The sequence below is a fragment of the Stenella coeruleoalba genome, assembly GCF_951394435.1.
Source record: "Stenella coeruleoalba genome assembly, chromosome: 12".
NCBI lineage: Eukaryota > Metazoa > Chordata > Mammalia > Artiodactyla > Delphinidae > Stenella > Stenella coeruleoalba.
The window spans coordinates 78,750,258-78,767,384 of NC_137158.1; the positions used below are offsets into that span (position 1 = coordinate 78,750,258).

General features: G+C 39.4%; 1 protein-coding gene across 2 annotated transcripts in view; it reads right to left on the minus strand.

The window, feature by feature from the left end:
- Positions 1–16,828, minus strand: part of TFB1M (transcription factor B1, mitochondrial) — a 58,207-nt gene extending 41,379 nt beyond the window's left edge. The window contains exons 1-2 of one of the 2 annotated variants that reach the window (XM_079939067.1): positions 16,614–16,827; positions 13,771–13,922 (exon numbers count right to left, since the gene is read on the minus strand). In XM_079939067.1, coding sequence (XP_079795193.1) covers positions 13,771–13,922; positions 16,614–16,746 — 285 coding nt within the window. In that variant the 5' untranslated portion in view covers positions 16,747–16,827. Of the gene's footprint in view, positions 1–13,770; positions 13,923–16,613 lie in introns of both variants that reach the window. The other variant, XM_079939068.1, reaches the window with a different exon arrangement.
- Between the last annotated feature and the right edge of the window lie 299 nt (positions 16,829–17,127).

Consider the following 17,127-nt stretch of genomic DNA (forward strand, 5'->3'; position numbering starts at 1 on the left):
AAACAAATGGGACCTAATCAAACTTACAAGCTTTTGCACAGCAAAGGAAACCATAAACAATACAACCTACAGAATGGGAGAAAATATTTGCAAACGATGTGACCCATAAGGGCTTAATTTCCAAAATATACGAACAGCTCATACAACTCAACAACAACAAAAAAACCCAATCAAAAAATGGGCAGAAGACCTAAACAGACATTTCTCCAAAGAACACATACAGATGGCCAATAGGCACATGAAGAGATGTTCAACACTGCTCATCAGAGAAATGCAAATCAAAACCGCAATGAGGTACCACCTCACACCGGTCAGAATGGCCATCATTAAAAAGTCTACAAATAACAAACGCTGGAGAGGGTGTAGAGAAAAGGGAACCCTCCCACACTGTTGGTGGGAATGTAAGTTGGTGCAGTCACTGTGGAAAACAGTATGGAGGTTCCTTAGAAAGCTAAAAATAGAATCACCATATGACCCAGCAATCCCACTCCTGAGCATATAGTCAGACAAAACTATAATTCAAAAAGATACATGCACCCTAATGTTCATAGTGGCACTATTCACAATAGCCAAGACATGGAAACAACCTAAATGTCCATTGACAGATGAATGGATAAAGAAGATGTGGTACATATATACAATGGAATATTACTCAGCCACAAAAAAGAACGAAATAATGCCATTTGCAGCAACACTGATGCAACTAGAGATTATCATACTAAGTGAAGTCAGAAAGAAAAAGACAAACAGCATATGATAACACATGTAGAATCTAAAATATGACACAAATGAACCTATCTTGAAACAAACAGAATCACGGACATAGAGAACAGACTGGTGGTTGCCAAGGGAGGAAGGGGGAGTGGGGAATGGAAGGATTGGGAGTTTGGGGTTAGCAGATTCAAACTATTATACGTAGGATGGATAAACACCAAGGTCCTACTGTGTAGCAGGGAACTATATTCAATATCCTATGATAAACCATAATGGAAAATAATATAAAAAAGAATGTATATGTATGTATAACCGAATCAGTTTGCCGTACAACAGAAATTAACACAACATTGTAAGCCAACTATACTTCAATTAAAAATTACTGATAAAAAATAAATTAGAGACTAAGGACATTATAATGAAATACTGAGAATTAATTAGGAGCAAATCATAGGAGAGATGGACTTAATTCAACTAAATCTTTGTAGCCTAAATATATACAAAGGATTCTACATATTACCAAGATCTTTAACTTAATCGACGACTAGAGACAAACAAGCAGAAAGTCATGTGTTGTCGCCAAGCTGTCCGTGGCAGAGTCTGAATCACTTCCTTGACCAGAGTACCCCTAAAGTACTTCTGATCCCCAGGCACTTGCAACCTAATGAATTACCCTGTATGGGTTTTTTTTTTTTTTTTTTTTTTGTGGTACGCGGGCCTCTTACTGTTGTGGCCTCTCCCGCTGTGGAGCACAGGCTCTGGACGCGCAGGCTCAGCAGCCATGGCTCACGGGCCCAGCTGCTCCATGGCATGTGGGATCTTCCCGGACCAGGGCACGAACCCGTGTCCCCTGCATCGGCAGGCGGACTCTCAACCACTGCACCACCAGGGAAGCCCACCCTGCATGTTTTAACAAAAGCTACCTCCCAGCCTATTTCTACCTTCCACTATTTGCTTTCCTTCCTCTTCCTTCAGTTTTTCTGAGTAAAAAAGAAAAATAAATAAAGGAAAAACGTACTCTTTCCTTAATCTCTTTTTTTTTCCCTCCATCTCATCCATCTTCACATCACATCTTAAGAAATGCCCTTACAATACTGAAGTGCTGGCACCTAACTAAAAAGAGCCTTCCAGCTAAGCCATCTATAAATTTGCGTTGTGTTAAGTGCCCTGGACCCAACACAAAACTTGATTCTTTAAGTCCTTAGTTAAAAAACAAACAGCAACAAAAAAAACAGATGCAGTCCCTGAGCTTATAAAGCTCAACATGCAGGAGTGACTAAAATCGATGAAAACAAACACATCTAAAGTAGGTCACAAAGGAAGAGGTAACCCTCTACCCACATTAAATCTCAGCTCAGGGAGCTCAGAGAACCTTGGCTCCAATTCAAGGAACTTTTGCCCTGAGCATCCCTTGGAACTTCTTCTCTAGCTCAATTAAAGCTAACTAATTTTCCTAACTCTCCTCTTCACTAACTGAGGCAACTGAGGAAGGACGAAAGCACCACCACAGAAGCCAGAGAGGAGACATGGACCAGGGCACCCAGTTGTAGATCACTTACACCTTTGGGGCAACAATGTGCCTTGCACATGCTTCTTTAGAGCACTGTGTATTACAATTATGTATATTTAAGTTTCTTTTCCCTGCAACAACATAGGTCCCTTAAGGGCACCTGTTTCTTATCTACCTTAATATCCCCTGCAGCTGCAACAGTACATAGTAGTGCTTCATTATATTTGATAAGTGAATGAATAAGTGAATGCTCAAATGGCATTCAGTTTTCTGTGAAGCTGGAATACTCCTCTCCTAGCCTGTGAGATTTGGGGCTCCCAAAATTTGCAGGGTCCAGAAACTTGCAAAGATTTATTTCACTGATAAATCAATTAGAAGTTGAGAAATGCATAGCTGAAATGCATATACTAATTAGAGGCTAAACATTTTAAGTCTGGGAATCATCTGCTTTGATACATTTAGCCATGGTAGTTCAGCAAAAATAACTGCGCACCTCTGATATTAAGGTACTTATGGATTATTTTAAGTTACCATGATTTGCTAAAACTTAATCTGATGAGTTCCAGACAATTAATCTTAGAAAATATAATAACCTCAATATACCATAAAAATAAAAAAGGAGATAGCTCTCTATGGGACAGGTTCTTACTGTATAAAAACTGTGTATTTAATGATAGCATTTACCATCAATGAAGAACTTAAAATTTTTTTCTATAATTATGCTTCACATAATTAAAACAAATAAGCATACCAAAAACGAAGAGGCAGAACTAAAAGCTTATGTTTCACATGTCAATATACAGAAAGTAATGAAGTTATCAGTAATTAAGATTAAAACAATGTAAATTTTGCTTTTGGGCATTAATTTACATGCTCTGATAACTCAACCAAGTTTGAAATGTTAATTTTTTCCACCTTGACACACACAGCTGCATGCCAGAAACCTGATATAATACACATTCACCTTCCTTTTCTAAGTTTAAAGTTGCTTTTTTTTTTTTGGATTCCCCTTCAGGCTTAAGTGTCAGTCAGTGAAACAGCAAGTCGTCCTGTTCTTTAAAAGGTCTACCTTTTCCAGGACCACTCTGTAGCTTAATCTTCCCCTTTCCCACTCCCCACTGCAGAAGGAATGAATGCTGGTGTTCAGTTTTATGCCAAGACCCTGAAGCAATTATGGAGGCCAAAAAAAAGAAAATGCTATACAAACTGAAACGACAGTATGATTACAGACAGCAGCCATTTCAACACCTGATGATATTCAGCAATGACACAGAAAGACCTTCTAACTAACCACTAATAGAGGAAAATGTTTTCATCGTCATAATGATGTTTGGGGAATGACGAAGGGGTGGGAAAGATCACTATTACGACCCTTCAAGAATAACACTTTGAAACATTGGAGGTGTTGCCTCGTGATGTGCTCAAAGGCACAGCTGACTATGAATGCACACACTTGATTACAGCCAAATGGGTATTTATACAGACACTCAAATTATTCTATCATTTTTATTTTAGTTTCCAATCCTATATTCTTCCAAAATGAGGCATGAGTAAGCTTTGAGTAAAAAATATTCATTAAATAAGGCTGTAAAAGAAGAAAGAAAGCCAAACCACGACAGGAGAAACATGCATGTAAATCGTGAGAGCTTTACATCGTGACAATCCTGGAGATGTTAGATCTCACAGCTGACATACTGAATTATATCATTTTCACTCAGTATTGGAAGTAATTATACCCAGTTTCCAAGAGATCATGTGTTTTTCTGGTATTAAGTTTTGTAAAGGGTACAAGGAACAAACAGAGAATGCCTTTAATAAAAGTGAGAAAACAAATGCAAAAGTATTCTTCACATGGTCACCGAAAAATCTCTCTCCTCTAACAAGTCAAGGTCTTAGTGAATGCTTTCTGTGGGGGGCAAGCAGCTATGGTCTAACTAGATAGTTTGCTGGTGATCTAATTTGATGAGGAAAGAACTTATACCCAATTATAAGGTACTTATGCCCAACTACCAATTCCTTGAGAAAAACTGTATCAAATAGCCATTTTGTATGTTTTATGCCACCTTCTCACGGTGAGGGGCTCATGGCAGCCAACACTGTACAGTGGGCTAAAGATTAATTACCCAGCCCAGTGATATTACCTTCGTTCTAACTTGCCACAAAGTAGGAACCCAAACACTGTTGAAATAAGGGCTGGACAAAACTGTTAGGCAAACTATATGATAATGAATCTACAGGATGATACACAATAGGTGAAAAAAAGTCTTTTTTATTATATAGAACACAGAGAAAAGACTAATGCTATTATTCAAAAGGAATTTAAGATAATGTTACAAATGACTTTTCTAAGGGTGAAGATTACAGCATGATTTCAAAAAGTCAGCCTGCTTTGCTTTTTAAACAGGACCAGAACATGTACAGTAGAAACTCACTTACTCAGACTCATCAAGGAATTAGATGTTTGATTTAATAAATTTTCTATTCAACCAATGTAACTCCTTTAGGTGTTAACATTTCTTAAACAGAAACATACAGGTGGAAATCTTTCTAAACTGTATTACACAATTCTCTTCCTAACCCACGAACAATGCACCCGATTTCACCCTTTTCTTGATGACTTGGGTCACTGTTGCCTGGAGAGCAAAGGCCTCAATGGTTATGATCCCTTAGTGCTGTGCTTTTTTTCAGTTTTATATTTGCTTTTTATAGCTTTTCTGCCACAGTAATAATTGTTACTTCTTGCTCTTGTCAGTGGGTCTGCTTCTAGCATTGATCTCTGTACTTACGACTTACAGTGGACTAGGAAATCACTTTGGCTGTAAGTCACCTTTTGCTAATTGCTTGAGTGCTGTCTATGTTATGATTAACTATGGTTATAGCTATATCAAGTAACTTACATGTGTAAAGTATGTAATTATCACAACAGAAAGTCCTCCTTATTTAAAATTTGCTAGCAACGAAAGAATTTCAAAATTCTACTACCTCTGATTAAAAACAGCTCCTTTTGTCAGGATGACTAGATTACTTTATATGTCCCTTTACAAGACGACAGGGAAGGAGAATAATTATAATAGCAACCGTTTATTGACTACTGGCAATAGGCCTGGCTCTTTACATAAATTTCTATCTATCCTTGTAATAACCACAAAAGATAACTATCATTCCCATGCTGCAGATGAGAAAGCTGAAGCTACAAAAGGTTCAAAGGCAAGCTCAGGGTCACAAAGCTAGTGAGTGACATATATGATATTTGAACATCAGCCTATTTGATTCTCAATGCCATGAACTCTCTACTTTGCCTATCAAGAAATAATCACTCTATTTACCTACTATAAAATCCCAGAGGTAATACTAACAATAATCAATGCCTTACTATCTCCAAAATTCCATGAAATAAACACATAACTTAACGGTTAGGAAGACTCCTAGAGCTTCTTACTCTGGTCGAGATGAAATATAGGAGACCAGATACATTCTTTTGCCTTAAATGAGAAACGGACAAAATAGTTGAGGCAATAATATTCAGACACTGGACAACAGGAAGTGCAGGAAAACCTGCAGATCCAAGAAGCTCTCACTGCCCCACGCGCAAGAAACATGAAGAAAATGACACCAAGGCACATCATGATGAAAATGCTCAAAACCAGTGATAAAGAAAAAAATCTTAAAAACAGCCAGAGAAAAAAGACAGAAGCAAAGATAAGAATGACAGCAGGGCTTCCCTGGTGGCGCAGTGGTTGAGAGTCCGCCTGCCGATGCAGGGGACACGGGTTCGTGTCCCGGCCCGGGAGGATCCCACATGCCACAGAGCGGCTGGGCCCGTGAGCCATGGCCGCTGAACCTGCAGGTCCGGAGCCTGTGCTCCGCAACGGGAGAGGCCACAACAGTGAGAGGCCCGCGTACCACAAAAAAAAAAAAAAAAAAAAATCTTGAGATGGGGAAATAAGCCTAAATTATCCAAGTGGGCCCAATGTAATCACAAAGGTGATGAGAGGCAGGATTAGAGGCAATAGTAGAGATGTAGAAGCGAGAGGTACATGAGCTAATGATGGCAGGTGGCCTCTAGAAGCTGAAAAAGGCAAGGAAACATTCTCCCCTGAAGCCTCCAGCAGAATACAGCCCTGCTGACCTTGCTTTTAGACTTCTGACATCCAGAACTGTAAGATAAAAATTTGTCATTTTAAGCTACTGAATTTGTGGTAATTTGTTACAGCAGCAATAGAAAACTAATACATAAGGCAGAGATGGCCTGGGTGGGTGGGAAAAATGCAAGATCCACTACACACTTGCCTCTGAGAAACACACTTAAAATATAAAAACAGAAATAGGTAAAAAGGGTGGAAAAGATATACCATTCTAACACTAATCAAAAGAAAGACGGAATGGCTATATTAATATCAGACAATGTAGATTTCAGAGGCAAGAATATCACCAGGGATCAGGAAGTTCATTTCAAAATGATAAAGAAGCCAACCCATAACAAAGATATAACAATCCTAAATGTTCATGCACCTAAAAATGGTGTTTAAAACTAGGTGAAACAAAAACTGATAGGACTGCAAGGAGACAGACAAATCTGCAATTACAGTACAAGATTTCAATACCTTTCTCTCAATAAATGATTGAACAAGTAGACAGAAAATCACTAAGGAGATAGAAGACTTGAGTAATGCCAACTGACCTAATTGAAATTTATGCTGCATCCAACAACAGCAGAATGCATATTCTTTTCAAGAAACGTTTACCAAGACAGATCATATTCCACATAACATGAACAAGTCTGAATTAATAAAAAATGATTCAACTCATGCAAAGTATGTTCTCTGATTACAATGGAATTAAACTAGAATAACAGAAAGAGGTCTGAAAAGCCCCCAAATTTGCAAACTAAATGATACACTTCTAAATAATCCACAAGTCAAATAAGAAACTATAAGGGAAATTTGAGCTAAAGTCTTTCTTTAATATCTCAAAAAATATTAAAAAGAAAAAGGAAATTACAAAGTATTCTGAATGCAATGAAAATGAAAACAACGTATCAAAATTTGTGGGATTCTCCTAAAGGTGTACTGAGAGGGAAATTTATTGTACTAACACCTATAAGAAAATAAGAAAGGCTTCAAATCAATGACTTGTTTCCACCTTAAACTACAGAAAGAACAAATTAAACCCAAAGCAAGAGGAACAAAAATTTCAGAGCAGAAATCTATGAAATAAGAAAATAGAGAAAAATCAGTGATTCCAGAGCTGTTTTTGTTTAAGATCAATGAAGTTGACTACTCTGTAGCCAGACTGATCAGTAAAGAGAGATATGCTAATTACCAACCTCAGGAATGAGAGAGGTGACATCATTACAGATTCTACAGATGGTTTATTTACCATTAGAAAAATCAATATAATTTGCTATGTTAATTAAAAAAGAAAACCATACGATTATCTCAAAAACTCAGAAAAAGTATTCTTGCAAATCCAATATCCATTCATTATTTAAAACAAACAAAAAACTTCTCAGCAAACTAGGAACAGAAGGGACCTTCTTCAGCCGGAAAAAGGAGATCCAGGAAAAACCTACAACTAACATCATACTCAATGGTTAAGAGTCTGAATGCTTCTCCCCTAAGACCCAAGAAAGACAAGGATGTTCACTCCTACCACTTCTGTTAAACACTGTACTGTAGGTCTTAGTGCAAGATGAAGAAAAACAGTGACAAATAGATTGGAATGGAGGAGGTGAAACTGTCTTTATTTGCAGATGAAATATTAATATATGCAGACAATACTAAGGAAATCTAGAAAACAGCTACTAATAAGTGAGTATAGCAAGGTTGTAGGAATACAAAGTCAGTATCTAAAAAAAAATGGTATTTCTACATAGTAACAACAAACAACTTTGAGTTAAAATTAAAAACCAATACCATGTACAACAGTATCAAAGAATATGAAATAGTTAAGGGTAAATCTGACAAAAGGTGTGCAAGACTTGTCTACTAAGAACTATAAAACATGGCCATGAGAAATTAGAGAAAACCTAATAAATGGGGCAATATGTCACGTTCATGCATCAGAAGACGATACTATTAAGATGCCAGTTCTCCCTAAAATGATCTACAGTTTTAATCCAATCGCAATCACATGAGGCTTTTTTTTCCAAAGTGGAAATTGCTAATATGATTTTAAAACTATTTGGAAATGCAAAGGATCTAGAATAGCAAAAACAATTTTGAAAAAGAAGAACAAGGTTGGAAGACTTACATGACCTGCTCTCAAGTCTTACTATAAAGCTACGGTAATCAACACAGATTGGTATTGGTGAAAAGACAGACCTATAGATCAATAAAACAGAATTGGAAGTCCAGATATGGACCAACACACATAAAGCTAATTGATTTTTGACAACAGTAACAAGGCAACTCGATGAGGAAAAGATAATATTCTCAACAAATGGTGCAAAAAAAAAATCTTTACCCTTACATCACAATATATACAAAAGTTAACTCAAAATGTGTCATAGGCCTACATGTAAAAGTTAAAACTATGAAACTTCTAGAAGACAGGAGAAATTCTTAGTTTGGGTTCTGGCTTTTTTTTTTTTTTAATTTCTCAAAGTACTGTGACTCTGAAACACGCATTAAATTTAAGTGCTAAAATTTCATGCACTTATAGGGGTAAGGGGGAAGCAAATTATATTGACTCCATTTTGAGAATTTAGAGTTAGAATGATCTCGCTAAGATTAGTGTCTAAAGTTTCCTTACTGAAAATATTTTAGAGATACCTTCATAATTTTTCTGCTCATTGTAAGGAACTAATATTACCTAGTGATTCACAGGGATTTATTGTAATATTTTACTCCAAACTGTAGATTTGTAGATTTTCAAGGTTCATGTTCCTCTCATTGCGCAAAAAGAAGATCAAAGCGAGACTTCTGCCTTTCACTGTTATTTTTGTTTTGTCGTGGAATGTTTAGAACAAGAGGAGAGCAAGTTCTGGCAGAGGTTATAATTTGGCTCACCTGGAGCAAACCAACGAGGAGGCACTCTAACTACCAAATTAAGGTCTCTACTTAATCAACACTTGGAAAATTGGAGAGGGATTTTATTTTTCTCCTTCCCATTTACAATCATCCCTTGGTATCTGCAGGGGATTGGTTCTAGGACCTGCTGAGAATACCTAAATTCACGGATACTCAAGTCCCATAATCAGCCCTCTGTACCTGTTCAACCTCAGATTCAACTAACCTCGGATCGTGTAGTACTGCATGTATTTACTGAAAAAAAAATTGTGTATAAGTGGACCACTGCAGTTCAAATCCGTGTTGTTCTAGGGTCAACTGAACTTTGAAAACCTCTGGATCTTATGTTGCTTATGATTCTAAGAATTTGTACATTATTCAGGAAATAAGCTTTCAACTCAATTAGCATTCAACTTTTAAAAAACTGAGATACAATTAACATATAACATTATGTTAGTTTCCGGGGCACAACATAATGATTAGATATATGTGTACACTGTGAAACTATCACCACACACAAACTTTTCTTCTTGGGATGAGCACTTTTTTTTTTTTTGATGAGCACTTTTAAGATTCATTCTCTTAGCAACTTTAACATATACAGTACAGTATTAACTGTAGTCAGCATGCTCCACATTACATCCCCAGGACTTATAACTGGAAGTTTGTACCTTTCGACTAACTTCACCCACTTCACCCAAGCCCAACCCTCAGCCTCTGGCAGTCACCAATCTGTTCTCTGTATCTATGAGTTCACTTTTGTTTTGTTGTTGTTGTTGTTTTAAGATTCCACATCCAGATAAAACATCCAAAAGAAAATGTAGGAGAAATTCTTAGTTTTGGCCAATTATTTTAAAACTAAGGTGTAAAAAGCATCAAATTAAAAAAAACATTGATAAACTTTACATGATAAAAACTAAGTTTTATGCACAATCACAAGAAAATGCAACCACAGTAAGAGAGGAAGAAACTCCACATGTCCAATACTAGTTTGATGAGTAGTCCCAATGTTTCCACAGCACTGGGGATTTTCTAGTGCTCCAAAGGAATAACATTACTTTTCTCTTATACCTCTTTCCAGATTAGCAGTCTCATGAACAATCCTTAATTACCAAAAGCGCCCAAGGCATGGGGATGATAATTTAATTGATTACTTATATCAAAAATTGTATTGAGGGCTTCCCTGGTGGCGCAGTGGTTGAGAATCTGCCTGCTAATGCAGGGGACACGGGTTCGAGCCTTGGTGTGGGAGGATGCCACATGCCGCAGAGCAACTAGGCCCGTGAGCCACAACTACTGAGCCTGCGCGTCTGGAGCCTGTGCTCCACAACGAGAGGCCATGATAGTGAGAGGCCCGCGCACCGCGATGAAGAGTGGCCCCCGCTTGCCACAACTAGAGAAAGCCCTCGCACAGAAACGAAGACCCAACACAGCAAAAATAAATAAATTAATAAACTCACACCCCCAACATCTTCTTTAAAAAAAAAAATTGTATTGAGTGCCCACTAAGATAAGGCATTCATTTAATCCATAGCAATGCTATGAGCAAACCAAGGCACAGAGAGATAGTTACCTGCCCAAAGTCATATAAATAGTAAACGGTAGAGCCTGAAGTGAACACAAGCCATTTGATGCTAACAGTCTGTTCTTTGCTACAAACTCAGACTATAATGCTTCCACGTATTAGACATGTTTTCTTACATTACAACATGCTGATGGTGAAACCTATGTTATCACTATGTTCTCTCCCTTAGGCTGCCTCGTGATAATATTTTAAGAATTGAATTAAGCTACAAATGACATACTTTCAGCTAGCAGACATCTTATAAATTATTACAATTTCTTTAAAAAGTAATTCTATTAGCTTAGATATCACTAAAATGGAATCCTTAAAATAGATCACTCTCCTTCTGCCTTCACTGAGTTTTATGATTAATTTAGTACCTCTAAAAGAAAGTGGTTTTACATATTGAAACATTCTTTACAGGAAAAAGAAGTCTATTTGATATTTTAGTACCCAACATTTCTTTTTAACGTAAATTCCTTTCCTGCACATAAGACACTAAAAATTAATTTTGCCTCTTCTACAGAAACAAAAAAGAAGTCAAATACACATTTCTTGCACAGTAATTTACCTTGAAATCAACCTTCATGGTTAGGAAAAAAAGCACAAAACGCTTTTTTTTTTTTTTTTTTTTTTGCGGTACGCGGGCCTCTCACTGCTGTGGCCCCTCCCTCTGCGGAGCACAGGCTCCGGACGCGCAGGCTCAGTGGCCATGGCTCACGGGCCCAGCCGCTCCGCGGCATGTGGGATCTTCCCGGACCGGGGCACGAACCCGTGTCCCCTGCATCGGCAGGCGGACCCTCAACCACTGCGCCACCAGGGAAGCCCCCACAAAACGCTTTTGATAATCAATGCTACACAATTATTCACTTTCACCATTAAATAACACATTTAATCAGCTAATTAGATAGAGCCCTACAAAGACAGAGAGACATTTATTTCTCTCCCACGTGAGACACTACTGAACACCTGCTATGTGCCAGGCACTCTTACATGTCAGGGAACAAACCAAACAAAAATCTCTACCCTCATGGCGCTTACATTCCACGGGGTGAGACTGACAACAAAGAAGAACATAGTGTGTCTGTCAGACAATAATAAATCTCATGAGACAAATAAGACAAGGCAGAGGTTAGGAATGCAGGGACTTGCGTAAGTGGTGGGGGTGGGCAGGGGAGAAGAGTACAGTTGTGTTTTAGTCTGTCTTCAAAGATCTTTAGTTGAGATCAGAGAGGAGAATATATAAATTAAGCTGGCGATGAGAAATGTGATTCACCTCCCTGCCTAATGAGAAAGAATTACACATAAGAGAGGGTGAGATTTAGGGTTAAGATGTCCCTTTAAGGGGAAAAAGGTCAGATGAGTCTTCTTCTCTATGCCCACAAAAGGGTTCGATAAATAAACCTGCAGGGAATTACATAGTGTTATTCAGTTGCTTTTTATCACCTTATGCTCTCACCAAAAATAACAATATCATCACTTCCACCTCCCACTGATACACCGCTCTTTCCTCAAATAAAGTTATAAATCTGAAACCAACTCTATCAATAAAGGCTGGCAAAATTAGATGAAACTAAATACATAATTGTTTAAAGCATAAAAACTAGAAATAGCAAAATAATGAGAAAAAAATCACTAGGTTTTTAAAAAAATTCAGAGGCATGAACACAAAGCCCTAGATTTTCAAACAAATCTTTTCTAACTGTTCCAGCGGAAATTAAACATTTATCCATCAATACATACAAAAGTATCAGAATGTCCTAATTTTAAACCAATATGTCCTCTTGTATGAAAGTAACAATGTAGATAATTTTATTATTCTGCTGAACTCGCCTAATAAATGGCTACTCATATGAACTAAAGGCTAAGGGCTCTTTTAAAGTTTCAGAATTGCAGAGGAATCAAAGACTCTTTTAAGTGCATTAAGTGCCCCCCATGAAGAATTCCCTTTACAAGATCCCTGATATAATCTGTTTCACTGTTTGCCACTGTTTCAAAAATATAAGTCCCTCCTCATTTTAAGTTCACATCTGCCTCCCTCAGTTACCTGTTTTAGTTCCCTTCTAGAGAAAACAAAAACAAGCTGATCCTCCCCCACCACAACCTTTCATAGGCAGCTGTCAATCCCCTCATTCAAAGCTTTTCTTCTCCTGTTGAAATACACCCAATTCCTTCAAATATTTCCCATATGACATCACCTACTGTTTTAGATGCATGTATCATTTCATTTAAACCTCATCGTAACTCTACATGTACAATGGTACAACTTAATTTCTTCACTTAAAAAATCCTTACACAGGGCCTCCCTGGTGGTGCAGTGGTTGAGAGTCCGCCTGCCGATGCAGGGGACACGGGTTCGTGCCCCGGTCCGGGAAGATTGCACATGCCGCGGAGCGGTTGGGCCTGCGAGCCATGGCCGCTGAGCCTGCGCGTCCGGAGCCTGTGCTCCACAATGGGAGAGGCCACAACGGTGAGAGGCCCGCGTACCGCAAAAAAAAAAAAAAAAAAAAAAAAAATCCTTACACAAATGCCTAAGCTTAACAATTAGTCTCTCTCAATGAGGCATATGTCTTCAGCTTTTGCTTGTAGACATGATTTTCTGAATTTAAATGAGGTTCTCAGAAGTCAGTATTGGCATTACTTAGTTTTATTTATTTTTGAAAGAATGGGCCATGACATGCACAGCTATTGGTAGATTAAAAAAAGGTCACACAAGGCAATTAGTTTGTTTAGTATCAATGCATAAAGCAGGTTTATTCAAGCTGTGGCCAACAGTTCATGTGGGCATGCTGGCTAGAAATGCAGGTTCCTATAGCACTGCAGACTATGGACTCAATCTCTGGAACGAAGCCTGGAGAGCTGCACTTTGAGGAGCAAACTACAGAATCCTTGGATACCCTGGGGTTTAAGAAGCGTTGTTTGAAGATTTATGTTGAGTTTTTGCCTCCTAAAAAAGACACCAAGTATCTCACCTGTAATCCAGGAATAAATCGACCATCCTTTTCAACCACCAGAAGTTCAGCAACACCGGCATTGAGAATGGATCTTGTGATTCCCCCAGGCCCAGGGCCCACTTCATAAACATAAGCATTTGTCAGACTGCCAGCTTTCCTTACAATTTTATCTAGAGAAAAGAAAGTTTCAGTCGATTAGCGTGGCAAATTTCAACATATGGAATTTAAAAAGAAAAATAATCTACACAAATTCTTATCAGCAATTACTCAATCAACTAATCTTTTATATATAACATATAGAATATTTATCCCATTATTTAACGCTCAACCTAAACCAACATATAGTGGCCATTCAATATTCTACCATATAACTGGTGAATTGTACCAAACCCTTAATAAAAATAAGATTACCATAACAAATTTCCTTAACGTAAATTTAGCCGACATGGTCTTTTCTACCCGTTCCTCTGCCAAACCAATCAATTCCTAAGAAGAACTGCCTGGAAAAGCACACACCACTTCTCTACAGTTGTTGAACGCTGAATATCTGAATAAGCAAGATGAGTTTCACACTCAGAATTTCCAGTGCTGCAAGTTACAACTCCAGAAGCAGGAAGTGCTGGCAGTCTCTACTTTTACTAGCAGGCATCTAGCTGGTGGTCAGTATGGCAATGGCAGCAAGTTCCTAGCTGAGAGGACTTGCAGAAACTTGGATTCTCGGTTATTTTCAGGAAAAAGTGACATTTAGCAGTGGAGGTTTTTTAAGCTTTGCAAACGTGCAAGTTGATGTGAGAAAATTCATTTTTTAATTAATCGATCTAAGTAAGCAGACCTTAAGAAATCATGGAAAAGCAGATTACTGAGGATTCACTGCCATCAACCATCACTTCTGGGAAAACAAACAACAGACTGGTTTTATTGACTGAGATATTAAAATCCAAGCAATTGAGCTTCCTGGGATAGTGGAAATTCAGCCACTGAAAACATACCAGCACTCCATTGCACTGTTCACTGATACCGCACAGTCTCATTTTTGCTTCTATTATTGATAACCAACCCTTGTAGGCTTAGAGGCAAAAACAGGCTCTCAACCATCCAAAAATAGTTTTCTCTTTAATGGGTGCCAGGAGAAAACTTGCACCCACTGACCACCTATTTATTACAGGTGCTTTACATGCTTTCTCACAGCAAATCCTTACAGCACATTAACTAAGAACTACTATCCCAGTTTAACTTCTCTACACTTCCTGGTTTCCTTGTTTATTATTTTATTTGGGTGAGGTCACCTAGAAAGCAAATGCAAGAGAAGGGACTCCAGCTCAGGTGTAAATCCTAAAGCCAATCCTTCCTCCACTAAAGACCAACGCCTCTCGGAGGGAACAGAGTCTGCATTAAGCACAGGTATCGTGAATTTAATATTCTCATTTTTTTTAATGGAGAGCTATCACAGTAGGTAGGACAGTCGTTCCACCTTCAACTTTTCAGAAACATTCAAATACAAATGACTATCAAAGAGGCACTGTCAATTCACTACGCTTGGGTTTCCATCTTGCTCTGCTCACACCTGAGCTTCTCACCTCACACAAGTACCTTAATTTCCCTTCACTTTGGTTCCTACAGAAGAGGGAATAATAGTACCTAGATTCCAGAATTCATTCCTAAAGGTGAATAAAGACTCACATGAAAAAATGTACATGAAGGATTCTTTTGGAAATTTAAAGACCTGTATTTTCAGTCCTGAAAACGGTGCTCTATACCTAGAATGTGGCTAATGACTAGTAGAAAAGGTTGGTCCTGGTTTACTACCAGAAGCAAAGAATCTGAGAGGTGGGTAACCTTTTAAAGCTCTTATAGTAGAGCTCTCCTCGAATTAAGACGAGAAAACTGAAACCACATTAAGCTATTTTTACCCAGTTATACTGCTACTGGCCTGTCCACACTGCTATTCTATGTCCAAAAGATAAAACATCCTATCCATGCTTTGTGGACTGTACTTCATTTAACAGATGAACTTTCGGGGTGTGATCTACTGATCCTTTCAGTTTCTGAAGAGGGGCCAAACAGAATGAAATATCAAAACCTCAGAAACGTTAAGTACTCCAACTGTGAACTAGTGGACACATTTGATATACATCGTATTATTGAAGTCTCAGCTTTTAGAACGACCAACACTCAGAAACGGTGGTAGAGGTTAAACGAATATACACGTTTGTCAAAATGTATCACACTGTGCGCTTCAAACAGGTGAATTTTATTGTACTTAAATGTTACTTCAGGAGTGGGAATGTAAACTGACTAAAATGTAAGCTCCTTGGGGACAGGCTTCGCCTTGCTCACTCCCATATCCCATCTTCAGCTCTAGCACATAGGGGCTGGTTTAATCTAAAATCCTCGAGGATTAGACTCAACAAGTAAAAGTTTAAATAACGAATCCCATGAAACTGACACTCTTCCGACACTGTTACTGATAAAATCCCTGCTCTAATTTAACTGCATAAAAAGCCAACCTAGTCAACACGTGCAGTGTATTTCGTATTGTTAACACACCGAGACTCGAATTCCAAAACCGCCTTTCAGGAAACGCGAACCCTTCTACGCCTAGTGTTTGCTCGGCGTCCGCACAACCTGCCTTCAAGAGCCCACGGCAAACACCCCTGAGCAAACAACGCATTCCACCTCCCCTGGGCGGCGGGACTCCGGAGTTCTTTCAGTTCAAAGCGGCAAAAGGGCCTGACTTAAGTCCATTACACGCCTGTGCCTGACCCCCGTCACCCGCCCGCAGGGTCCGCGCGACCCGCCCCCGACCCACGCCCCAGGGACGCGGGGGGAAGACATCCGGGGAGCACTGATAAGCCATCCACCTGTCAGCCTCAAGTCCAAGAGAAAATTCTGGGATAGCTGCTTCACGGCTTGCAGTCTAAACAACTTAATGATTTCTCGAATCGTGGGTAACGGCGGGAGACGGAAAGTGCCGAGCGTCCTGGACGCGGCCATGAGCCCCGACCCCGCCGCACAGGTCTCACGCAGGTCCTTCCCCGCGGTTCCTTAAGTGAAAGTGGGCGAAGAGCCGGGTAGAACTATGGCCCGCCTCCGGGCCTGCCTTATTGGTCAGACGTACCCCGCCGGAAGCGATGGGACGCGAACAGGAAGTCCAGGCGCACACTTGGCGCATGCTCCCCGTCCGGTTAAGCGCGGTGAGGTCTGGGTACACGCTGGTTTCCGCACGTGAGGGCGGGGGAGGCGTCTACGGCGCCGGGCCTCTAGTGGTTGGGCGGTGGCCGGAGCGGCCCGGGGCGGGGGCGGGGCGAGGCGGGGCCTGGGCAGGAACGGGGAGGGTCGGATCCAGGGATTGGTGGATGAAGTTCTCCAGGTGGA